This window comes from Branchiostoma lanceolatum, chromosome 13, assembly GCF_035083965.1.
Source record: "Branchiostoma lanceolatum isolate klBraLanc5 chromosome 13, klBraLanc5.hap2, whole genome shotgun sequence".
NCBI lineage: Eukaryota > Metazoa > Chordata > Leptocardii > Amphioxiformes > Branchiostomatidae > Branchiostoma > Branchiostoma lanceolatum.
Genome location: NC_089734.1, coordinates 7,734,935 through 7,761,577, shown reverse-complemented (window position 1 = coordinate 7,761,577; position 26,643 = coordinate 7,734,935). Strand labels below are relative to the sequence as shown.

The following is a 26,643-nucleotide window of genomic DNA, read 5'->3' as shown; positions in this document are numbered from 1 at the left end:
ACCTTGACCTTCGTCTGTCCATCACCTACCCACACACACACACACACAGACACACACACACACACACACACACACACACATACACAACTATATCTCCGTTTTCATGGAGATAATTAAGGAAAGAGGAATAAATCCTCTTGAAGAACTTGCAAAAGTTTTTGTAGTCTGCTTTTGTCTGATCTTCAGAAGAACATTTCGTCTTGATCTGTTGAAGGCGAACTGTACAAAGTTTGGCTACCTTCTGCCGTCGTAGTTCAAAAGTGATTTATGGATCATAACGCATAGCCAACGGGACGCCCTGTCGCAAAAACCTTTGGATAAAAAACGATTGAAGATTTGGCAAATTACTTCCCATTGGCGCTTAAAAGCTTGGGTTCATGGCGTTTCTCGTGCGTCACCGGTCTATGATAGGCGGCAAAACTGTCGTGAACAGGCTTCTCAGCCCCTTTATAAAAAGATGAAACTTTTGAAAGTGTGCGTCATGTCACGGTTAAGAAGGTAGGGAACATATGTCTTCATAAAGGTACTTTATGACTCTCGGGGGCGTTTATACAGCTGGGGTTACGTCACGAGGGAGGTGCCGGGTAGTCCGTTGTGTCGTGCGCACCTGTTGGCGCGTGCGTGTACAAACGTAAGGTGTTGCGCGATATTGGCTGCTAGTATAAGAGATAGACGACTAGGTGGAGTGCGCAGTAGCAACTTCGGTCAGAAAAGGCAGAGGAAGGGAAGACACTCCAGGATTTCTTCACCAGCTCTTCACCATGACGTTCTCGCGGATGATGCTTCTTGCTGTAGTCTGCCTATATTGTGAGTACGGAACTATCTTTTTAATCTCCACCTTCATCACAAGTGGTAACCACAGTTTCAACGACTGTCCTTCGTCCACATGTTTCACCCTGTTGACAGAATAGAAAATCGTGAAACCAAAAAATTATTCCTTGTCATAAAAAGCTCCTGTCTACGGGGTATTATTGTTTTTTTTTTTTTTTGAAGATCTACACGAGTGACAGTACATGCTACATACTTCACAAATCTTCCTGAATCTTAGAGCTCTCGTCGTGGTGTTTTCATAGTCTTTATCCAGCAAGACCGTCCGTACGATTAGGATATGAAAGGCCTTGTTATCCATCAATATCGTGACTAACAGAGCGAATGGCGCTCATGATCAGAGACCCTGTAGATTAAACTAATTTTTACAGAACAGTGTTTCGCTTAACAGTTGTGGGAGGAACATCATCAAATGTCTTTCTCATAAATGTATCACCAGTACGTCGATGAATGTTAGACATCTAGGTCAATAATAAGGACATTCGAGAAAGGTTCATAACGTCTTTGATACCGTTTCCAAATTTTATCCAGTTGCTTGAGTAACTGTTAGCTAGCATATCATAGATACATCCAATCATTTATCATGGCGTCAGGGCTGTACACAAGTCCATAGAACTTAATCCCACCATTCTATCGTTAGATTGTATTGCTAGAATGAACAAGAAGCGTCCAAGTCTGTGCTAAAGATGGCGTATACTGCTATTCTCTGATTTCATGGCAAGGGTCGTTGCGATAAACATGCATCGGCAAAGTAAATATGAAAACTAGGAAGCCAAAATTTAATTATTTCGAGGTCTCATCAAGACCTACCCACATTCATGTACCAAATATCAAGACGATCTATCCAGTTATTTTCGAGTTATTGTGTTGACAGACAGACAGACACACACACGAACGCAACCAAAAACATAACCTTCTTGGCGAATGTAATAAGTCCACACCATCTTAATTTTATGGATTACGTCTTCTGGAGGCTCAAAACTACTGCGCGCGGGCGAAAAAAAAGGGCAACCCAAAAAAAATGCTTCAAAACCACAGGACTACAAAGCTGGTATTGCGAATTGAACCACAGAACACAGTGTATCAAACAAGCAACAAGTCTCCATGTGTAGGAGGTACATATAAGTTGTCTTGTTCATCTTTATTTAATAGCAGACTCAGCTGAACTGATCGATGTTTAATATATTGACAAAAACTATCAAAGATGTACACTATTAGAAGGTTTTTGGCTCAAAGATCTGTGGATGATAGATGACAGATGAAAATACTCATTAAGCCCCCGTCACAAATAAGAAATTCAGCTCGGCCGACGTGTTGGCGAGCTTCAAATGTGCATTTTCGGCCGAAGTACGGCCGACGTCCTGTCGATTACGCGGGCTTCGGGCGATTTTTAGAAAGAAAAGTTGATCCAAATATTGGCCTTTTCCCAGGTTAGTCTTCGTCTATGTCCAATAGATGGTACCATCTCATGAGGGATTTTTTAGTTTTTAGTGTTCGTCGGATGTCGCCCGAGATTTTCATTGGAAAATACGGTCGACGCTCGGGCGATTTTGAAATTCGGCGAGCTTCGGGCGATCTACAAAGTCGGCCGATGCTCGCATGAATTGTGACAGTTTCAACATACATGGCATTGAACTCCATGTTAAGCATTCCATAGTTCACACTTACAAATCTCGCTATGAGACCTCTACATCAATGCCTCCTCTCCCGTTTCTCTTATCGTTGCAAAAGAAACGTGTTACGTGTGAGAGCCACTCTGGATATGACATCTTTGAAAATGTCTGGGCTCTTCTCGATGGCAGCTGCTACAACTGCGCAAACGTAATATCCCTTCGCCAACGTTGATGGCATACCAATCCAAAATTATGGCCACAGTTTTCTTGTTACAGTGAACTTTGATGCTGACGTATTTTGTGGTAGTACATAACGAGTTTTACGACAAGCCGGCACAATGCTGGCCTTTTGCGTCAATATGTGTCAGCAAGTTCTGGAGTTCCACGGAGCCTTGGAGGGGGTGATTTTTATTTTTTGAGAACAGGCGAACAGCAATGCACGCGCGGACGACATCCATAAAATGATGTGGCCTAAATTAGAATTGGGACCGGAGCTCATCAGCAGTGCACAATATAATCATCCTAAGCCTATGCCTTCCATATTAATAACCCGCAAAATCAAAATTAGTCCTTCGTATCCCATTCCACCACGAATCCGTTCAAGCCTGCTTTGAACATTGAACATAAGCATCGAAACTCTAATTTCTTTGCTGGCGCTCTTCAATAGAATTCAATCTCCAGTGCTAAAACGATTCCATGACGCTCACTACACAAACATGGGGAGCAATTAGAGGAAAGTTTCATTTGCCAGATGTGGATCGCGCGCCATTTCCGCCTGTACACGGATAAGGTTTGTAGAAAGGGCTAGCCCTGGTAACTGAACAATATACAGTATACAATACAGGTGGTTGCTAGGTACATATACAGGTACTTAGTAACTTAGGTATTAACATATATTTTTACGTAGGTTATACAGATTATACAAAGCGGAGACATTTCACATGTTAAGTAGACATTAGGCAACCAATTTGCCGCAAAATTACTCTAACAGACATCATATTTGATGTACAGAAACAAAGAGACCTTGATGAGGTTTGTTTTTCGGCAGGTGTTCACCATCACCAGGCCGTTTCCATGACGATGGCGAAGCGGTTTCTCCTGCCCTACGGCTTCGGCTACTACTGTGACTGCAAATCCCAGGAAGCGCTCACTAGCAAATTCTGCCGCTATGACTGTCCGTAAGTAAATCATATGTTTATGCACAGAATAGGGTGGTATACCTGTGCAATGAACTTCCATGAAATATTGAAAAGAATCTCTCTCTCTCTCTCTCTCTCTCTCTCTCTCTCTCTCTCTCTATCTGTGTGTGTGTGTGTGTGTGTTTGTTTGTGTGTGTGTGTGTGTGTGTGTGTGTGTGTGTTTGTGTTCCCGGATTTTTGTAGTCAGCACAACCGCAGGATGGATTACGATGATATTTGGCATGTGGGTATGTGTTTGGAAGACAAAGGTCAAGGTCGATTTTTGATACTAAGTAGTAGGTACTTCCACCAGTTTATCAATTATTTTGTACATTATGTATAGTCTTGACACCCTTCTTCTATCTTCAAGTGGATCAGGTTTACAACACGCCCGCGCCTCGCCCGCTAATGTGCTGAATTTGCCGACGTACTCCTGTCGCGCAACACATGAGACCCTCTGACTGTATCAAACGTTCCCCGCTAAATGGAAATTTGGCCAATTTATGATTTCATTTGGCATGAAAGCTGCTCACACCGCAAAGTACGTCACAGAGGGTCCAGCGATGCGTCAAACTTCAAAGAACAAATTTAATGAGCGTTTTTGTGAATTGTATTACCTTTTTTCTTTGATTCTGCGAGGATGAAACGCTTCTTTGTGCCTTTGTGTCTTAAGAACATCTTAACACCATAAGACATTATGAAAAAAGGCTTTATAGGCTGAAGAAAGGGGTAATTTTCGGCAATCAAGAAAATCACAACTTCTAGATGTAAATGGACCAAACCTTCGGGACATCGTCTTTTATCTTGCATTCTATTCAATACATGTCATTAAGCTAAGAAAACACAGGAAGATAAAAGCTAAAAGGGACAGAAGACAATCTGACTTATAAAACCCAAAAGTAAGCTAAACGAACGAGTAACAAATAACGATACGTATCTTACATGTAAGTAGGAAAATATAAACGGAACATAATTTAGTACGTCAGTATACTAATAATCAATGAAGAGAGCAAATACAAAATAGGAATAAAGAAACACTTAAAATGTGGATAATATTGTAAGTGTAGTAACTTTACAAAATCAGCATGCATAGATAGCTTTTGAATGTAATATGCCCCGTGGCAGAATGATAAACAAATTATTTCGTGAACGTAACTGAAGCCAGTCTTTAGCTTTAAATACCAGTTTCACTCTTGGCAATACGAAAGGCCCATTTATAAAAGAAACGATTCTGTACCGCTAAAGCTTCGATATGCATTCATAACACTCGAACATATAGCATATTATTGATTGTCAAAGAAGACATCAACATCTAACGTAACTAATCATTACTCACGATCTACATGCTTTGAAATGGCATATCTCACGATATACACCTAATCAATCATACTCACGATTTACACGTTTTTAAATGATTTCGTATTATCCACTACTGCTAGTATTTTATGTGGGCGATAACGGGGAAAACATCTTCTTTTCAGATGGCTTCACCGCACCGGAGGGTATTAGGGTTAATCGTATCTCACGATCTACACGTTTTGAAATGATTTCCACTACTGATAGTGTGGGCGATAATGGGGGTATTTCTCATCTTCTTTTCAGGTGGCTTCACCGGAGGGGGGGCAAGCCATTATCGACCAAACGCGACATGCGGCAGGCGGAGGACATGGAGATGCTCGCGGGGGGAGTGCTCCGGGAGGCCCCGGAGTGCGACTGTTACAGCGGCGAGCGGAACTCGTGGAGGAGTCCAAAATGCTGGTTGATGTGCCGAACAACATAGCTCCTGATTCAAGGTTAGGAACATCTGAATTGTGATTTACCATCTATCTGTCTATTCTAATACAAACAACGAAGTCTAATATGAGCATTTACATTTACACAATGGACGAAAATTGAAGCGCGCTCTGATGTCTTCCATATAATCAAATCAACATGGCCTAACCATAACTGCTAGGTGGATCTGGTGATATTGGTGACTTTAGAATTATCTGTCATTCAACGTTATTGTTGTATCCCATTTTCCGCGCTTGATTGTTCATTCTTTTGACAAATTTGTGTCCCCAATTGTATCTAATACAATTTGTTCACTTTGCAGAGGACCAGTGAGCATCAATGATTCAGGGAGAATCTCTCCAGCGCACGAACAGACTCGGCTCTTCACCTGCAGCAATAAAAGACTTTTCTATAAGGCCTAGGAAAAAAATGTCGTGTTTCCGTTTCCGGTCCTGTTAGGGTCGGTTGGAAAGGATTCTCTGTTTTTTAATGATCTCGGCTGAAGGGATCCGACAAACGTAGTTGAAAGTTAAGTTTCCCTTGAACAATGTAAAACATGAATACGTCAGGACACGTGCACAGGTATTATACAGATAAGGTATATCAATAAACTGATCAAATAAGTACAGTGTTCACTACACATTCAAATATAAACTGCCAGTTCGAAGCCTTAGTCTGTGCGGGATATCACTGCACGAAAACCGATCTTTAGGCAGACCTTGAAACATGCGTAAAGGTTCCATTTCTTCACTCGGCGTAACCTTTACCAATGCTTTAAGGTGTTTAAAGATCGTATTTTTGTATTGATATAAGAAGCACAAAAACAGAATTTGTAAGACTACCAGTGTTTGGACTCTATTCTATATTTTCATCACTCATATCGATATTGGAAGTCCCTGGCTAGCGGCCCACCCCCACAAAAATGCTAGAGTCGGCATGTTTTTGCTAGTGTCTGGCGTGCAACCGGAAACACAACATTTTTCCCTAGGCCTAATAATTTGCTGTCCATACGGCAAAACATCTGATTTGCTTGTTCATCTGAAGGAACATTATGCTGAAAATAATTACGTCTGAAATGAAATTATGATAAAGATTTTAAGTAAAACAGTTTCGGAAAACTTAGATTTTTAAGTGTGCCTATTGGGACGTGGAATAAATATTTCTTAAATCATATTCCAAAATAGGACAACAATATCTCTTGTGTTGAAATAAGGAATATATTTTCAACTGTTACAAGCAGAAGTTCTGAATAGTTTGTCAAATGAATTTGAAACACAGATTCAATAGGAAATAAAGTACGGATGTATTGAATGGCTGGATCTTAATTCTCCGTCATTTTCTTTGTAGTACTCGTCTACTTACAGTTCTTACAAACTTACTTGCTAATTACTTACTAACTTCTTGGTGATACTTGTTATGATAAATCATACATTAGCCTGCTCCCTTCTTGTAACATCGAAGTTGTAGTTCTTGACGATTCCCGCCAAAACTTATGGCATGGTTGATCTCGTGAAGTCACGCGAGAAAGGTTGTTTTCACTGGGTGTGACAAATGTCCTGAGGCGAATAGTTATCATGCCTTATCATCCAATGCACTGTTCAACGTAAATCGTTCGGTGAACTTGAATACCACTCAACACACTAAAACTTCATGAGTTGAACGTCAAAACGCAACACATAAAAATCATGAAGTGATCTGTCAATCCCCATAATCATATTACACGCTCACAGTGATCAGTGCAATCATTGTAACAAAAATGCACCCACACGTATAAAGCAAAAACCGGTCCATTTGGTTTAACAGTGGTAAGCGCATGTCAGAAAGGAAACGTCGTACCTTTCCCCATAACACCACCTAGTTCACAGAGTTAAGGTGTCCACTAAGTACACCTATTGTCATGTACACCACCTGACGAAAAACGTGGACTTGTATAGATACTACCCGAGAAAATACACTCTAGAAGTTCCTTCCGCATATACAGCGATGTTTACCCCAGACATGGCACGACTGACTCTCGTCTGTTGCTGCTTCCTGACTCTGACCAAGACAGCTGTTGCAGGTAAAACATATCTTGTTTTCACTACAGTACATCGTCACTACTGTATCTTAAAAGAGCGGAATTCCTTGGCCCGTTTGGTGGTATATCTGTCAAACGCTGGTCGACGTATGTTAAGGTGGTATAAATACAGAAGAACTGACGACTTATATATATTGTGTTTTTGAACCCCTATTCTCTTGTATAATCTTGACCAGTTGATTAGTGTCATGTGCACTTTAGGAATGTGACACTAGGAAACATGGCATTTGGAGACGTAATGTGTGATAGGGTTTAGAATACCACGTAATTTACCAAGCTAAACACACAAATAAAGCGAACTTTTGTTCCGCCACGAAGTTGTTTTCGATTTGAATTAAGATACAACCTTTGAAATGTCGCGAAAATATTTCACGCTACGTTCATGTACAGCGTAATTCATACAGAGTTGTTCTCGTGGCGATACCTGTAAACAATAAATACGTGTGGCTTTATGAAACATAGTCAACGCAGTACATGGTGGGGACAAATTCTTATATCATGTAATAATAATACATCGTGTAAACAAACCCATGGCAATTACACACAAGATCAAGAAACAAAAAGAGCAGGGCATTTAGTCTTTAAGAACCTTTTCTTAATGAACAAATGAAGTACTGTATTGTATTTTGTTAAGTAAAATGAAACTGAGGAAGGGTATTTAGAGGGCACATCGTATGACTCATGTCTATTCGGGAAGTATTGACCATTGTTCAAACTAAGAAGTCAGATACCATTATCTTATTCAGAGGCCAGGCACAGTTTTGTGCCCCGGGGGGAAATGTGCTGTATGGACCTATGACCTCGTCATGACGGTCTGATACTGCTTTGACGTCAGCGAGTCATTGTATTCAGATAACTCCTGTGTGAGAGCGATTCTTTAAAGGATTTAATTGAATGGAATGATTACTAGTATTCAGAAAAGAATGTCGTCTTTTGTAAGACATGTCAAAGAACTCTACAAAAACAGCAAGTATGAAAAGCTGGAATAGCAAAGAAAATTTGTGTTTTTTCTTCAACGTTTCATCGTAACTTCGTAGAATGATCACAAATTATCGATTTAGAATGATATCGGCTACTTTCGAATTAAGCCAGACGCTCAATCAATAAACCAATGAACCAATGAACCAATGAACCAATGAACCAATGGACCAATGACTCAATGAATCAATGAATCAACCAACCAATCAATCAATCAATCAATCAATTAATGAAACAGTCAATCAACCAACCAACCAATCAATCATTTTTACAGCATCTACAGCACGTCCTTCATCTACACCTAGTCTGGCGGCTGCGCAATGGGGGAGCACTTATACCACGAGAACACCTGCAATTAGGTCGTCTGACGAAACGCCAAGGTCACCAACTATGTCACTCAACCTGACGTCACCACCGTTGCCATTGACAACTAAGCCTATAATGGCAAATACGTCATTAGTGTCAACTTCTCTGCCGTCGTCTGAACCGTCGAGTCTACCATTAAATACATCTCAAGCCGTGTCGAAATCTTCTACAGCAACAACACATCGTTTAAAAACTACAGTAACGACTGTTTCTGACAGAAATGTCACTTCTACGTCTTATCAGAGTCCAGCCAGTGGGTTGTCGACTTCTGTTAGAATTGTGATAGGCGTGGTTATAGCGTTAGTCGTGCTGGTGACTGTCCTAGTGGGAGGTTGGTGGGTTTGCAGACGTAATGCCGCCATCAGTAGGGATTCCGTCAAACAGAATCAACCGTCGATTGAACTAAGTCCTGAAGGAATGTACAAACGACCGTCAATTGAACAAAGTCCCCAGGGAGTGTACAAACCCAGCAGGGACTCTCTCGCTCGCGAAGTCACACCGAACTATCTGCACTTGATACACGACGTACAGAGCCCCAAGTCTCCCACAGACAAATCCTTATATCAGAACAAAAGACGACTCTACTTGTACGATGATATAGATATATCAGATACGAGAAAGTCAGCTGGTTTTAAGAATATGGTAGGGTCCAAGAACGGTGACATAGAAGCAGGCTCTTCGCAGTAGATAGAAAATAATATCAACGAGAAACGTTGTCTTCATGCGTAAGATATTTCTAAATAAACAAGACATGGGAGTATCTTTTTAAATTTTGAAAGAAAAATAGGCCAAACTCGAAATAACAAAAAGATGATAAAGGTTTCTTATAAACTGGGACTTGCTATCCAGAAATGTATACTATCTAATTATCGCCCCGTATCTCTGTTGCCCTGTTTGTCCAAAATTTTAGAAAAAATTGTATCCAAACACTTGTATAATCATTTGATGTCTCAAAATTTACTATATTCCCTCCAGTCGGGCTTCATCCGCGGAGATTCGACAGTAAATCAACTTATTTGTATTACTGATAAAATCTTTAATGCTCTAGATTCCAACAAAGAAGTCAGAGCGGTTTACTTAGACTTTTCTAGAGCATTTGACAAAGTCTGGCATAAAGGACTTATTTTCAAGCTGCAGAGAAACGGGGTCGACGGCCCAATCTTAAATTGGTTCCATAGCTACCTCTCTGACAGAGAGCAAAGAGTTGTTATTGATGGTCAATGTTCGGATTGGAGTTATGTTGGCGCAGGTGTACCTCAGGGTTCAGTTTTAGGGCCTCTCTTATTTCTTGTCTTCATTAATGACATGGTGGACGGTCTAGTTACATGCCCTTTTTTATTTGCTGACGATAGTTCATTATTGGACATTGTGGAAGATCCTAACGTTACAGCTGATCGACTCAATACTGATCTTAGGAAGATATCATTTTGGTCTTCAACATGGCTTATGAACCTAAACCCTTTAAAGACTGAAGAAATGTGTTTTTCTAAGAAATCAAATCCTCCCAACCACCCCCCTCTTCTTCTTGATAACTGTGTTATTAAATCAGTCAAAACCCACAAGCATATAGGGACTTTTCTTACGTCCACCTTGTCATGGGAAGCACAAATTTCTCATATGATTGGCAAGGCGTCCAAACGAGTGTCCACTCTTAACAAATTGAAATTCAGATTATCACGAACAGTACTTGATGTTATTTATAAATCCTTTATTCGTCCTCTCCTTGAATATGCTGACATTATTTGGCATGGATGTACTTTATATGATTCCCAGCGATTAGAACGTGTCCAATACGAATGCGCGCTTGCAGTCTCAGGGGCTGTAAGAGGGTCTTCGTATTCTTCGCTACTTTCTGAATTAGGTTGGGAAAAACTTTCGGATCGTCGTCACGTTCACTCTCTGATCATGTTCTACAAAATTGTCCATGGCCATACTCGCCAGTATCTTAAGGATTTGATCCCTCCTGAAGTCTCCATTTCTACTTCTTATAATCTTCGCAACAAACTTAATCTAAGGATACCGCTATGCTCCACAACTCGATATCAAAAGTCTTTTATTCCTTATGCAACGCATCATTGGAACGGTCTTGGTATAGCTGTTCGATCCTTAAATCTTTCGTTGTTTAAAAAACATCTAGTGAAATTAGTACGTCCCTCTTTCTATTCACATTTTAGTCATGGCCCCCGGTACACTTGCGCCCTCCTCACACGCCTTCGCACCGGCACGTGCAGTCTTAACCTAAGTTTATTTACACGCAACTTAGCAACAAGTCCAGCCTGCACTTGCGGATGTCGAAGCGAAAGTGTTGCTCATTATCTTTTGTACTGCCCTATATACAATCAACAAAGACTCAACCTTCTGGGCAACCTACGGAACCTTTTAGCCCCTATTCTTGATATCGATACTTTGTCTGATCAAGCCTTCATTTATTTATTATTAAGAGGTTCATCCTTTGTTTCGTATGATTTCAACTGTAACATTTTAGGCTTGACTCAGCACTATATTTTGACAAGCAGACGTTTTAAAACTTAGTTCAGGTATATTGATATATTCATTGTTTGTTTGTTTGTTAGCTTGTTTGTATTGGACGACCCAATTGCTGTTTCTCATTACTATTGTACTTGTCTATGTAACTTGCATTTTTTTTCCAGAGGTGATGTTTAATATTAGCTTCAGCTAGAGTACATCACCTCTGTGTCCTGTATATTCTTCTGTTGTTTAATAAAAAAAAAAAAAAAAAAAAAAAAAATGTATACTGTTGGGAAGCGGCATTTTGGTTTGTGAGTTATTACTCTTTCTTAAGAATTTGTACATAGCTTATGAGGATTGGATATTTCATCATTGTCGTATTTTACAGCACCTGCTTTATTTCAAGGACTACACCTTTATTTAGAAAATGATAAGGTTACAAAATCGATTTAAACTACATTTTAAGCTTTCTGAAGATTTGTACGTGGACGTGTCTCCTGTAACCCTCGAGTTTTAAAGTTATTTTCATTTTGAGGAAATCCTGTCTGGCGCCGTCTTTGCCACTTACACACAGTGAGTAGTGGCGATCACAGAGGAACAGGCCGTTCAGTTTTAGCACTGCGTCACCATCGTCGTATGTTTTGAGCGTCACTGTAAATCAACCATGAGTAGCAGCCCTAATTCTGTCAACATAATACACATTGTATCAAAAGAACAGCATATCACAGTCATTGGATTTTTCTTTCCTTTTTAAGTCTCACTACAAGAGCAAAGCATGCTGCACGACAGATAGATGCCACTCAATAAAAGAGCACTCACAATTAAGCGTGAATTGGACATTGTAAAAACACTCATATCCTCGTCGCTTCAAAGGGGCTGTGAATCTGCAATGAAATCGACTGAAATGAATTGAACTCAGTATATATAGCGATAAAATGGCCATGTTGCCTAACAAACCAAGTTTGAAGTTTAACTCTTGAATGACGTCACAAACAACGGTCTTACAATTGTCTGCGGTAATTCAAGCTAGCTATAGATGTGTGACTCACGGTTAAAGATATCACCATTACTACAATCATAGAATTATGTTATCTATATTTCTACACATCTATATGTACATATCCCTCTCTATCTTTACAAAAGCAGACCATGTATGCATGAACTTACATATTTCAGTGATGTAAGATAGCAAGTATTCTATGTTTTGATTTTAAAGGATCGTTAGTACCTTCTTTGCTGCTGCTGGAACGGTCGGATAGCTTCAGCCACGGAACAACAAATAGGCTGTACATGAAGACAAGGAAGTTCCGCCATAGCTGGAACAGGCAGACCTTCGTCGTCAGAACTTGTACTTCCGCCATTGCTAGGTTCCTTCAGCACATGACAGGATTGGCTTCAATATTAATGCTGTATTGAAAAAATGTGTGCATAAGTGTATGTCGCAATTGAAATGTTGTTTGCGGATACTACCGTATTGGTTTAGGTTTTGGATAGGGACACGGTTTGAATATTTACGCACATATACATGCTTATCGTCTATCATGTATGCGCTGGACAAAGATTCCGTTTTTATATTATGGACCATTGCCAAGGTCTGAGAGAATTTGCTACAAGCCAAAACATATTAGGCAGTGCCATTGACTTCACAAATCCTTTTTTCTCTTTTAATTCCTCTCTTTTGGTATGAGTCTAGGTCTGTAAAGCGTGTGGTAAGTTCTCCCTAATTTGGATGCACGTCAATGTGAAAACGAAAAGGCTACATAGCGGGTGTTTGTTCTCAAAGTCATGTCCGCCATGACGTATAAAAAAATCATGTTCATAACATTAGTCATTACTGTCTCCACTTCACCGTGTAACACTGTTTCCAACACTTTATATGATCTATATGATAATCAGCGCAACAACTCGCCAATCATTAACATATCGTGAAGCTTGCTAGACACTGGTGAAACCAATATGCTTAGGAAAAGGTTAAGAATCACTGTACACTTTGCGGTTTCTGTGGTGGCTATGTGTACATATTCACCTTGCATATTCACCTTGCATCAGCCGGTAGGTACCCTTGTCGGGTAATGAGGCTGGTAGATTCGATATGTAGATGGCGCAGGGTATAAGCTTCCTTCCTTCCTTCATTCCTTCCTTCCTTCCTTCTTTCCTTCCTTCCTTCCTTCCTTCCTTCCTTCCTTCTTTCCGTCCTTCCTTCCTTCCTTCCTTCCTTCCTTCCTTCTTTCCGTCCTTCCTTCCGTCCTTGCTGTACAGAACTAGCAAATAACTATTCTAGTTGTACCTTGTCCCAAATAGACTAAAGGTCATGAAATGACTATGTGAAACAAGTTTAGTGAAACATCGGTCAGTAAGTGGTGACATTTCCACGTGAAAGATAAAGCAATGGCCTGGATTGTACAGGAAAAATGGAGGGCGACATTTTTAAAGCCCACTAATTGTGCGCAACAGGTGCGCAACAGACGTTAAGACAATGTTACAGGTGCGATCTATCCGTTAATCACACCGTTATTTTCAGTCTCAGATACGTTTATATAAAGCATGAAACTCACCTGGCTCCAAACGACTCTTGGTAAAGCCTCAGAACACCCTTAATGATTCGTCACTGTGTACCTTTGCTCTGAGTTGTTTTGAAATTGCCGAATGATAAGTTGTATAAAAAGTTAATGGCCGAAGTTCATTGTTAGGTGCGGGAATGTTCCACTTTCCACCAAGGGAATGTTTTACTTTTAGATATTTTATATAGTACATCCAGTCAAGTTTTGAAATAAGATAAGAATGTTTCACCTGCAAATATCATTGATCATATCTAAGATCGACGAACCCTTATGGAGGGTCCCTCTAACGTTGATTTGGTCGATTGGGAGGAGAATAGAACCTCATCGACTCCTTGCTTAGAGTGATAGAAACCCCAATAGAATCTGATCATTGCTTCAATCCTGTGGCAGTGTAACTCTCCATCTACTTGAAGACAGTTCGTGCTTCAAACTTAGCTAGCAAGACGCCAAATCCAGAAGACGACCCCTTACATCACTTTGGCTCCAACAAGTTTCCCTATTAAACTTGGCATGCCAAGTTTTATGACGTTTTCAATGATGTGTGCTTCCTAAATTACCCACAATCCATTGTTGTGAAACCCGGAAGTCAGAATGAGGACACGCTGTGCAGGTAGGTTCGACAACAGTCAGAAGCCGGTACCTGTTTACAAAACACTTGTTTTATCACGTAACTGCACCTTAAAGCCTTGTGTTGTAGCATTCACATCTTGTAGCGAGGAGGGAATGTCAAGTTAATCATGTTGTGTGGCGATCTGGGCTGATAAATTTAGTGTGATGACTGCGATGACTGCGTGGCGAAATAGGGGGAGGGGGGCGGATAGAAATATAATTTGTATAGAAGGCCATTTGGCCTCAAATTACGCGAAAAGCAGTCGAAGCAGCTGTTACTCGTGACACGTTGGTGTTTGATTGATCAAGCTGTCAGTATCCTTTATATTAGTCCCTTTAGGCGTTTTAGTTTTACATCCAGCCGTACCAGCCTCCATGAAAAAAATAACCTGAGGATAGTATTCACGCACAGTTACTTTTGTTTACGATTAACTTTAATATTCCTTATCAATATCATATTCATTTATTCCAGCACCAAGAGACCACGTCTAGCGATATGATAGACGTTAGGCAATGACAACAACAACAACATTAATTGCCATGTCTTCATGGCTAGTTATTACGGGTGACTAAATGCCGAATGTATAAAAATGTAAAACTTGTTAACATGTATTGCAGGTAGGAGGATTAGTAGGATCATCTTCGCTTTCTTTTGGAATTCTGTGGGAGATTCCTAGGTCTAATGGGTAAGTCATTAAAAAGATTATGTGCTGAATTAAAAAAGTTAAAATATATGACGTCTCAGCGATAACATATACAAATATACAATCTTTATTGACACCACTAAAGTACAGCGACTTTTGTAAAGTCTACATCATACATACATACCGGCGTGATACATATACATACAAAAAAATCACATATGCTCAGCCTGAAATATACTTAGTCTAGCACATGTCATATATCTACATTTACATCAACCGTGTGGCTATTGACAGGAACATCCTTTCAACAGCTAGTGCAAAAAAAGGGACAGGAAGCACAGAAATACTTAATTTGAATCAGTATTCAGTAAACATAAAGTCAAAGCATTGCTGCAATAGCTCAGTGGGTAGAGTGGTTGACTTGCAATTCCTTAGCTAGCATGTGGAAGGTTGGGCGTTCAATCCCTGGCCACAGCATCCATTTTTTAATCATATATAATTATTATATTATAGTATTAATGATATATAATTATTCTTGCTCAGAAATATAAAGAAGTCTTATCGTTTCATCATTTTACTGGGTTTTCTTCAGGTTTGGAACATCTTGTCAATAGTGCCAAAAATTCTTATTGACAGGAACATTCTGTCAATAGTACTAGTGTTTTCAAAATCAATATTGACAGGAACATCCTTTCAACAGCCACAACCATACATCAATGTTACACACTGGTAATGCAGTGTATAGCATCTCGTGTAAATCATAATGTTCCATAAACTTGTCATGGCAGAAGTTAACTCAACTATAACATCAGCAATGGAAATATGCTGCTACATTGACATCACTTCAGAATTCTATTGTGTCATACACTCTATGCAGCAGTATCTAACTTCCCCCACCTTGCAATTGTCTTATAATATCTTTATTTTCCCTCTCCATTGTAGACCACCACTTCTTAAATCCACCACCGCTTCTTCTCTACCAAAGCCACACAACTCAACAACAGACCTCCTTGCTACTCAGTGCCCTCCTAACCCTGTGTTAGCAGTGTGTGATGGTTCAGGACCAGTCTACGCATAGTATGAGTCGCAGACACCCCACTGTGGAGGAAGTGCCTTTGATGATAATGGAAGGTTGATACAATATCAGTTTTATTTTATTTCCAAGTGTCTATTTAACAGTGACGAAAGAACCGAATTATTTAAACAAGTTACCACGAAGTGCCCCTACTTTTACACACTCACAGATGAACAAAAAGCTACCTTTCTCTTGAAATCACAGAACCCACAAATTCTAGAAAAAGTGGGAATTTTCGTCTTCCACTCACTGCTTCCGAAAAAGAAGTCAAACCCAGCTAGTTTAGATATAGCCAACAATTGTATTTAGTACCAGTAGCCTATTGTTACAACAAAGTCAGACACAGTTTACTGACGCATGTATGTTTTTCTCTATGTTTTTACCATGTATTTGCAATTAGCCCACGGGCATGAACTTGCAATAAACTTCTATTACTCATCCTTAGAAATGTAATGTATGAAATGTTCTACATATCACAGAAGTTTTCAGGTTCTGACAATTATTCTGTTGAGCTTTGCCTCATTTCGAGGATGACTTGCCTTGACCGTTTAAAGATATAGTAAGTTCTCTTCAAAAGTGTTTGTTCTGTCCAGAGATGTATGAAAACAAATTTGATTAGAATGTAATACTATTCGATATCATGGTGAATGAATTAACAGGCCTTATAACATCGTAGCTTTTCCAAAGCTAACCATGCATATTACCCTGTCCTTGGTGCTGAAGCACATTCGCATTGATAAAGCCAAATGTGCATGCTGTAGAAGGACACATACATGTACTTTAAGTCATCTAATCCCATATATGAAAAAGGTGCTTCCTAGTTTACAGTTGAATCAAACGAACTGCCAGTAACAAAAATGTTAACAAATAATTTTCTGATATTGACAAAAGCCACAAGTGTTACAAACTATCATTATTCCAAGTGTGTATTTGAAAATTGAAGTGTTATGAAATTTGTAATGCAAGCCAATTACTAATTTGTTTCCAATTTGTCTGACTTTTTTCTTCAGCTCGCGATTCGGACAGTATGGATGAGCTGTGTCTGGAGTCCAGCGCGGACTACCAGACAATGAGGCAAAAGACGCAACAAGGTGCCAAGGATGGCCCTGTAGCCAATGGTGGAACCTACTTTGAAGATAAGATATCTATCCCTCAATCAGAAGATGTAAGTGAAATTATCTTGGGAATTTTGAAAAGATATGTTGGTTGGTACTAAACTTGTATCTGTATACAGTAACAGATACATGTCTTCATGGTGCCTATATGTATAGTTTAACAATAGCCTGATTCTGTGATAAACTTTCCATTGTTCACATTATAGATATTACCTGCAATGTGTATGACGTAAATGACATGCAATGAATGTATATGGTGTAGCACAAACTACCATGGAACAGTAATGTCAAGAATTATCAAGACACTTTAAAGTATCACCAAGGAAAAGAGCAGCCTTACATAGTGAACAAAACCTAGGGTATTTGTTAGTCATTGTGTACTTGATATAGCATTCTATTGACAAAATTTCTCATTCTGTGTCATGTTTTTCAGTATTCCTTTAGCTTCCGGAAGTTGTGGGCCTTCACAGGACCAGGTTTCCTCATGAGTATTGCGTATTTAGACCCTGGGAACATCGAGTCCGACTTACAGTCAGGATTTGTTGCTCGCTACAAGGTATAGTCTCTAATGTTTGTATTAGCATGAGAAAAGTACATGCAGTTGTTTTTGTTGCATCTAGTGAACAGCTACTGTAAAGGCATTTAGGTTTGCGTGGTTTTAATTTCGTGGTAGGGAAAAAATGGAGTGTTCGCAGTGGTTTCACGTCGCGTTTGAGTAGCGCGACTGAAACACAGGCAAAAAAAAATTCTGGTGGTTTTAAGGTCGCGGCGAAGAGCTTGCCGCAAAAAATGCAAACATAAAACTACCGAGAACATTTCTGCATTTACAGTATATCTTTTGAAGTGTAAACAGTTTTTTTTCTTTTTTTTTTTAAATTAGATACACTTTTTAAATCTAAACTGTTATCTATCATTTTTTTATTCAAAAACTACTGATAATCTTCTCAATTTCCTTTAAACAGATATGATTGCATCTGTATTTTTAGGAATAAAGTGGACAAGCATTGGTGCCCTTTTGGCATAAACCTCCTTATAAATGGCTAGCTGTCAAGACCAACTTTTTCTATTCTGCTAGCCCCTGTGATAATTAGATTTATCATTTATCCAATGGCAGCTTCTCTGGCTGTTGCTTCTCGCCCACATCATGGGGCTGGTTCTGCAGAGACTAGCAGCCAGACTGGGGGTGGTCTCAGGCATGCACCTGGCAGAGGTGTGCCACTCACAGTACCCCAGGGTGCCAAGGTGAGCAGAGGACAGACTAAGACCCGATTCACAAAATTTTCTGGACGTACCACAACAATGTATGACAAAGTACCTTGGATGTAATGTACGACAAAGACTTAAAGGCCATACAAATGGTGTACTACGTGCAGGGCCGATTCACACCCAGGAAAAAAAGCACTGTACGCCGAAGACGTACGATTTTGTCATTGTCGTACATCCAGAAATTTTTCCAAGTGTCATACAGGTCTAAGTGGGTGGGAGAGTTAAAATGGGTTTATGAGTGAGGGTGTCAGTCAGTTGATGAGGGAGTGAATAAGTAATTGAGTGATTGAGTAAGTGAGTGAGTGAGTGAGTGAGCGAGTGAGTGAATGAAAGAGCCAAGGAAGGACAGTGAATTCCAAAGTATCATACCTTCTACCCTAGAAGGTATGATACTTTGTAATTCACTGTCAGTGATCAGCCAATAGAAGGATGGCAACATGTTAGTCAAAGAGAACAAAAGCTTGTTACTCAGCAAATATTGTATGGTCATATATGCAATCATTATGTATATAGGACATATCAGAATCAGATATAGTAGTCATATTTACTAAGAATGAATTGTTTAAGGCTACCTGTTACCCTTATGAAATGCTCAGTCTGTACTTTCATTATGATAAGAAAATCCTTGTGCTTCTTTCTAGGCTAGCATTATGGGTGATGGTGGAGATAGCGATCATTGGTTCAGACATGCAGGAAGTCATCGGGTCAGCCATAGCCCTCAATCTGCTTTCTGCTGGAAAGTAAGTAGTGCTTTTATCTACATGGTTCTCAGAGAAATTATGAAGTAGAATAGACCTATTTTATCATATTTTGTTTTCATTTCATTTGTTTTGGATCCATATCATATTTGTTAGTATAGTTGCCTGTGTTGCGTAAGAAATGCTATGAAAAGTGGCTAGCATACTAATCTTTTTGTCCGCTGTCAATATTCAGCTGGAGTATGTACTGTGGCATCTACGAATTTCTGTTTTATTTTACAGAATACCCCTTTACGGAGGCGTGCTTATAACTATCACAGACACCTTTGTGTTCCTGTTTCTAGACAAATATGGTAAGTAAAGATATCTCATATTTGTCCTTTATTGATGTTAGCTCTATGAAAAATGGAGGTATTGTTTTGGGTGTGTCTTTGTGTCTGTTGACATTTCCCGATATTTGTAGTCAGCATAACCTTTGGATGGATTTTGTTGATATTCAGTATGTGGTTTAGGTCTTGGGAAGACAAAAGGTCAAGGTCAATTTCAAGCCCCCTGGTGTGTGACCCTGTCTCATAATGCGCCCTTTAGCCTATGCAAATGAACTATATGTACATGTACCGCCATACCATCCTAATGTGATTGCTATGCATGTTTCAGGTCTACGTAAGCTCGAGGCCTTCTTTGCCTTTTTGATCACCGTGATGGCCTTAACTTTTGGATATGAGGTAAGTGAAGCACTTCTCCTTCAATATCCTGACCTATACAGTATATGTACATACAATTTGAGTCAACTTATGACAATTCATAGACAAAAGTTTTCTTACCGGTAATTCAGGGAATAGATCTTTAAAATGTCCTTGCACTACAAAGAGGTTAGAATATAACTGTTGAACCCTATGGATGGATTGTAATGATATTTGGTGCAGGAAAGACGAAGATCAAGGTCAATTTCGATTATCAAAAATGCCAGTATATATGATAATTTCCTAGTGGTAAATAGTGGTAATTACATATTAGTTATAGTCTTAGCAAATAAGTATGTCAGTGCAGTAACATGTATGAAATGTCTTTAACGTTGTTTTCAGTATGGGACCGTGGGACCAAACCAGGTAGAAGTACTGAAGGGCTTGTTTATCCCGGGCTGTGCAGACTGTGGCTATAAGGGTGCGGCTCAGGCTGTAGGAATCATTGGCGCCGTCATCATGCCTCACAATCTCTACCTGCACTCCGCATTGGTGAAGGTAGGGGGCTCTCTTCTTGTCAGTAGCCCATCTGTTTTGTTTGTTTCAATTGTGGCTAGGGGATTCCATGGGTTTGATTCCTGGCATTTTTGGAAAACATTGTGTTCTTGGGAAAGACACTTGAGACGACTTTCCTCACACCACCCAGATGTAAAAAACCTGACTTCGGTTGGGGAGGTAAAATGCAGTGGAAGGAAAAGGTTGGGCTCTGCCTTCTGATACAGGACCCTAGACACACTGGATTGCAACCCACTGCCCTTACGGTCTCAAAAAGGCTATGGCACTACCTTTACCTTTACTTAGATTAAACTGATCTGACATTGTCTAAAGGTGTTAGGATTATAGATTAAAATGTGTGTTTTCTTTCCAGTCCAGAGATGTAGACAGAACCAAGAAAGAAGCCGTGAGAGAAGCCAACATGTACTTCTTTGTCGAGGCTGCCATCGCCTTGTTTGTGTCCTTCATCATCAACCTGTTTGTTGTGTGTGTGTTCGCAGAGGGCCTTCACAACGTGACCAATCAGCAGCTTGTATGTCACAAGATATTTCAACATCTTTACTTAATATAAAGTCAATTGTTATTCATGTCATTTTTCTCCTTTCTTAACTATAATTGTGCAAGGTATAAAGATGATTCTTTATAACATTAGTTGGCCACAGAATTTGCATTAAGCCATGTTGATTTGATGATATAGATGAGATTATTATTAAGTTTATTCCTTTTTCCATTTTCCTTAGTATAACATCTGCACAGAAACTGGAAACCCTCATGCTGCTATATTCAACACCACAGGAGAGGTGGAAGTTGATATTTATAAGGGGGTGAGTAGATTTTACCTATCTCTTGTGGATTTAATGTCAGAGGCACATTAGAAAACATGCACTGTAGATACTGTTTCTCGGGATTTTACTGCTGTTTTATGGAAATTATGAAAGAAAAGAAAGGACAAGTTTTTCACAGTGGTTTTAAGTTTGCGGTGACTGAAAAAAAACTGCAAACATAAAACCACAGCGAAAATTTCAACATTTACAGTATCATATTCATAAGAGATTTTCTTGAACAGAATAAGAGCTTATCTTCAACAGTCTTAACTCACATGTTCTTGTTGAAGTGTGTATCTTTTGAAACTAGTAAATATATTTCTAGTGTTGTTTTTGTTTTACCTTTGATATCTCAGTCATACAGTGTACATGTACTTCCAGGGTGTGTTTCTGGGCTGTAAATACGGCATTGCTGCCATGTACATATGGGCTGTTGGCATCCTGGCTTCTGGTCAAAGTTCAACTATGACAGGGACTTATTCTGGGCAGTTTGTTATGGAGGTATGTTTTAGGACTGCATACCCTTTACTTTAGTATATCATTCATGCTTTTTAAGATGTAGGTGTATCTATGTGTGATTTATGTGAGCATTTTTTTTATTGGTCAAGATTTTTTGTTTATTGCTTTTTATTTAGTTGTTAATTTGCATATATGTAAAGACATTAAATCATATAATGATAGCAGAAGAAAAACATGTAGGGAGGCCAGAAACCTACGTGTTTTTTCGTGGGCCTCCCCAAAAACTTAAGAATATGAGATTGCTAGCTCCATAGTTATAAGGTATACATACATTACATACATGTTAGCAAACAAAATAAGGAAAAAAGGCAAAATTATGTAATAAAGTATCTAATATATTGTCTTGAAATCCATATGTTATAGGTTGTATGTTTATTTGTAACTATAAATTGAAATGGCACAGATTGCTTGTACCTAAACTTGTCTTTGAACTCCAAAGGGATTCCTGAATCTTCATTGGTCGAGGTGGAAAAGGGTGCTGCTGACAAGGTCCATCGCGATTGGTCCAACCATCTTTGTGGCAGCCTTCAGGGGGGTCAATGACCTCACGGGCATGAATGACTTCTTGAATGTGTTACAAAGTCTTCAGGTAAACCACAATAGATATCAGTAGCACAGTTCTTAAGACAAACTTGAAGTTGACGCAAAATCTTGTTTTCAAATGACAATAATTATTTTGCAGGTATTGGGTCATTTGGAATTTTTGGCATTGAATATCTAGCCAAATTTTCTAGGTTACATAAATACCTGATAGGATCAATAAAACTTGTCCTTTATGAATTGGTTTTCCCAAGTGTGATACTTCTTACCATACTACATGAATAAACCCTTAGATCTGTAGCATCATTGCTTTTGATCTGTATGAAGCTACTATGAACAGTTTACATGTTTGTCTTACTTGGATCACATTGCGTGTAAATGAATGTTTGTCCTTTGTGTTCCAGCTGCCCTTTGCTCTGATGCCTGTGTTGACCTTCACCAGCATGTCTGGTATCATGGACGACTTTAAGAATGGAGTGTACGTACAGTCTTTACTCTTGCAGTTCCTTAGAATATACGACATGAATTCTGGATTTAAATGACGTGAAATCTTTTCTTCTACAGCTAGAAATAGTTTGGTTTCCAGAACGTCTTTGATTTTATTTCTTGGTGCTGGAATTTCTCCCTACAATGCCTAGCCTTGTCGTTTGAGTTGTTTTATCTATTTTCCACAAAACACTTAAACATGCTATTTCTTAACCATCATCATCTTCTTAACCATAGCAAGATCTTTTTCAAGTTTCAAAGCTTGTTCCAAAAATGCTAGTATTTTGTACTGTATTTTGCATTATTCACACCATATAGCTCTAACAGCTATTTGATGCTAAGAATGTAATGTTAATTTCTTTCCACAGATTAAACAAAATCCTGGTCTGCTCCCTGGCCATCGCTGTGTTGGGGATCAACTTCTACTTAGGATTCATATCCATACAAAAGTTACCCCAACACTGGGCACTATACACCTTCATAGCTGTACTTGTGGTGGCTTACATGACATTTGTTCTATATTTGGTATGTACTGCAGATTTTAAGTTTTATACACTGAATTTTAACATAGTATTTTGTAAAAGGAATGTTAATATTTGAAAGTTGAACATAGCACAATTCATAATTTTTATTATAGGAAGATAGGAATCTCATAGTAAGTTTAAAACGGTACTCATATACATTTTCATTTCATTTCATTTCATCTACAGGCGTGGAGATGTTTGATAGCACTGGGTTCTAAATGTCTTGAAAAGGTGAGTAACAGTAGATGAAATCTTTATAGGTGTCAGCTTGACATGCATTTCCAATGACTAAATTTTGGCAAAACCTCAGGGGCAAAGCCAAATAAATAGTCTCCCAACTTAATGATAATGATGACATGCTGTGTGATATAAAAGTTGTACTTTAACAGTTTGTTGAAAATGCCTCTGTACTCATATGTGACTCTGACTATTAGTGATTGTTTTTAACTTTTCCAGTTTGCTTGTTGTCATATTGCACAACCATCATATCACCTAGACCAAATGATAATGATGGCATGCTGTGTGATATAAAATTTTGTACTTTAACAGTGTGCTGTCAATGTCTCTTTTTATGAATGAGTGAATGGACAGTTGTACATGGTACAATGTATGACAACAGTGATAAAGCATATGAGACACCGACTGTTTTGTTTTCCCTTTTCCAGCTTGCTTGTTGTCATACTGCACAACCATCGTATCATCTGGACCAAATGACTGAACTCGAAACAACAGACAATCTCTTCTCTTCTGATGAGGAAGGGGACCAAAGCAGTAATGCAGTACAGAAAACAGACTAGAAAAGATACATTTTACATAGAGTCTATTTAATATACATTTTGTCTCTACCGTTTTGATACAAATGAATTTATTCTGCAAAATACTAGTTTTTAATAGCATTTCAATACATTCAAATGTACTTGACAATATCTAGTTTTATTATAGTCAACTTTATCCAAGGTAAAATGTACCAAGATTCAAGGCAAACGAAAACCTACAACACATGTCGATGAAGGTTAGACATTGAGGCCAAAAGCAGTTACCCAGGTAACAGGATATGATTTTTTTTAATGTTCCAAAATCATATCCAATTGCTTAAGTTACTGCTTTTAGCGTATACATCTTATCTTAGTAATCATACAAACTCAACTTGATGTTGATATCAGTATGCATATCAGCCTGCCAATGAGATGGTTCAAAAGTGAATTATTAGTCGTACTAGAAACACACAATGGATACTGACTTTCAATTTTTACACATTTCACACAAGAAGTTTTACATTCTACACATAGAAAGTGTCTCTGCAATATTGCCTTGCCAGTAATCTTGAAAAATAATCTTCATTCCTCAGCAATATGTATACAATGGCCAAGATTGATAGAGGTAGGTGCAGGCCAGTCTGTAATATATTTATCTTTCATAAGTTTACTTTACCATATTTGCAATTATATAACTGTTTGAGTAAAAGAATTTGGCAATCAAAGGTAGGGAAGCCATAAGAACTGTTCTTTAGGGTTGTGAAGAACTATGCCCAGATTTTTCAGTGTTTATTACTTAATATGTCATTATTCAGTTGCAGGATTCCTATGGAATGTCATATGGAACGTTATACATAATGATGGTATACATGTACATGTACAATGGAAGATTCACAGAAATATTTTTGTCAACAAGTTGACCAGCAGTTTTAAGACATGGGCGGTGCCAATATTAGCTTTGTTTTAGAAATCTATGATTGACTCTCAGCCACTCTTTTATTGGTCAATGCTACCATTGACTGAACTTCTAATTGTGATTGACAGTCAGGATAGGTCTTAGTAAGAGTAAAACCTCCTTGGTAAGAGGTCTTCATACTAGTAATCCATGTGCATTGATAAGATTTTTTCCTCTTAACTTCGTTTCCATTGAACCTAAGGAGAAAGATCATCATGAGGCTGGTCCAATGGTGAAAAGATAATGTCATTCCTTTGATCTGTCATTTGATGTTTTTTTAAATACTTTATTTGTGATGATTGTTGTAGTATTTATTGGGGATTATGAGAAATAAAGTTACTGATGTATGAAATAAAGGTCGTGGTTCAGTATGCAAGGGCAGTGTTTTCGTCAATAACATTTTCAAGAAAATTATGGTTAGCCCACATATTATATTAGTTGCTACATACTACAAAGTAGGGAATTATTTGCATGTATAGATATGAGATTTCAATAGGTTGATTCTGTAAGGAGTCAGTCGGGGTATGGTAGGGAGTCAAATTGGACTGCCAACTATGCCATAACCATTGTTGACTTACTCCCAACTAGTTCCCAATCTACCCATGACTCACCCTAGATCCTTAGACAAATATCTGCCAACTCATTTCCAACCAAGCTGACCAGTACCAGAACGTTAGCCAACCAGCCCCGACTTTCACACAACCCACACGCAGCCCAAAGCTGTACTTACATGGACGCTAACTGTGACCCTAATTTGGTGTGTCTGTAATATTTACAACATAGAAATATGAATAATTTTGATTAAAAATAAAAATGATCCCTGACTCCTCTTTGGAAAATCGATGGTTGCGGCCATTTTAGTTCGTGAGATAGTTGGGGCAATCGGTTGGGAATCAGTCAGGAGGGATTAGGCAGTTTGTGGGAAACGGTCTGGACATGATTCTCGCTAAAAGATAGTCGTGGCCTAAAACTTGACAGATTGTTCCCAACCTTGGTTTTCCTTTAGTGGTCGGAAGCTAGGTTTGAGGTTTCTGGCATTTTGCAGAATTCTTGACTCGTTGAGCAAAGGGTCCTAAATTGCAGAAAGTTTATGGCGCCTCTCGTCTCTGTCGAAGAATGGTTGAAAGGCCCTCATGCATGCCATATTGTGTACCGTTGCTTTGCTCGTCGATGAAGCTATATATCCAGCTATATATATAGTAATAAGATACACAAGCAGTTACTCATTGACAAGTAATTGGATAGCTTTGGAAACGGTCAGACGTTTCAGACAGCATCCACTATCTTCCGTCAGTGACTAGACGAGATGTCAAAGCCATTGATTGATATGCGTTGTTTTGTTAAAGATGACGGGTTTAGGTCAGTTAGTGGTCAGCAAATAGATAAAACATACGTAACGGGGTCACCTGTGTCTGGACTATGGTAGTCTAAGGCGTGGTCTTTGGTCTCTTTGTCGTTTGACTATTTGATAAGCTACTCATTAAAACTATAAACTTAGTCTCGGACTGACACTGGTTAAACAGGTGTTCAGTTTTAACCGTCGGGTTGATGG

General features: G+C 39.0%; 2 protein-coding genes across 6 annotated transcripts; both read left to right on the top strand.

Annotated features, from left to right (window-relative positions):
* The first annotated feature begins 544 nt into the window (after positions 1 to 544).
* On the top strand, positions 545 to 6,702 carry LOC136446903 (uncharacterized). Its single transcript, XM_066445554.1, has 4 exons — positions 545 to 807; positions 3,490 to 3,619; positions 5,222 to 5,412; positions 5,715 to 6,702. The coding sequence occupies exons 1-3, from the start codon at positions 762 to 764 to the stop codon at positions 5,397 to 5,399; spliced, it is 354 nt and encodes a 117-aa protein (XP_066301651.1). The 5' UTR covers positions 545 to 761; the 3' UTR covers positions 5,400 to 5,412; positions 5,715 to 6,702.
* A 500-nt stretch (positions 6,703 to 7,202) lies between these two features.
* Positions 7,203 to 25,012, top strand: LOC136446902 (natural resistance-associated macrophage protein 2-like). 5 transcript variants are annotated; one of them, XM_066445551.1, is made up of 18 exons: positions 7,203 to 7,451; positions 15,071 to 15,138; positions 16,039 to 16,227; positions 17,182 to 17,336; positions 17,720 to 17,842; positions 18,401 to 18,528; positions 19,194 to 19,292; positions 19,533 to 19,603; positions 19,908 to 19,975; positions 20,336 to 20,491; positions 20,862 to 21,020; positions 21,229 to 21,312; positions 21,694 to 21,813; positions 22,271 to 22,420; positions 22,776 to 22,849; positions 23,226 to 23,382; positions 23,568 to 23,612; positions 24,047 to 25,012. In XM_066445551.1, exons 3-18 carry the CDS (start codon positions 16,149 to 16,151, stop codon positions 24,176 to 24,178), a joined length of 1,800 nt encoding a protein of 599 aa, XP_066301648.1. In that variant the 5' UTR covers positions 7,203 to 7,451; positions 15,071 to 15,138; positions 16,039 to 16,148; the 3' UTR covers positions 24,179 to 25,012. The 5 variants fall into 5 exon arrangements, with proteins under 5 accessions (XP_066301648.1, XP_066301650.1, XP_066301647.1 ...); XM_066445550.1 differs by lacking the exon at positions 7,203 to 7,451 and adding an exon at positions 14,277 to 14,457 and having other exon boundaries at positions 15,075 to 15,138; XM_066445549.1 differs by lacking the exon at positions 7,203 to 7,451 and adding an exon at positions 14,382 to 14,479.
* Positions 25,013 to 26,643: the final 1,631 nt, after the last annotated feature.

What these genes read in the sequence shown, in the direction of transcription:
- LOC136446902 (XM_066445551.1), top strand. Translation starts at nt 16,149, where the DNA reads ATGGTTCAGGACCAGTCTACGCATAGTATGAGTCGCAGACACCCCACT. An exon ending in GCCTTTGATGATAATGGAAG is followed by an intron (nt 16,228 to 17,181) that starts GTTGATACAATA and finishes TTTTTTCTTCAG; the next exon opens with CTCGCGATTCGGACAGTATG. An exon ending in AAGTTGATATTTATAAGGGG is followed by an intron (nt 21,313 to 21,693) that starts GTGAGTAGATTT and finishes ATGTACTTCCAG; the next exon opens with GGTGTGTTTCTGGGCTGTAA.
- LOC136446903 (XM_066445554.1), top strand. Translation starts at nt 762, where the DNA reads ATGACGTTCTCGCGGATGATGCTTCTTGCTGTAGTCTGCCTATATT. An exon ending in TGCTGTAGTCTGCCTATATT is followed by an intron (nt 808 to 3,489) that starts GTGAGTACGGAA and finishes GTTTTTCGGCAG; the next exon opens with GTGTTCACCATCACCAGGCC. An exon ending in TTCTGCCGCTATGACTGTCC is followed by an intron (nt 3,620 to 5,221) that starts GTAAGTAAATCA and finishes TCTTCTTTTCAG; the next exon opens with GTGGCTTCACCGGAGGGGGG.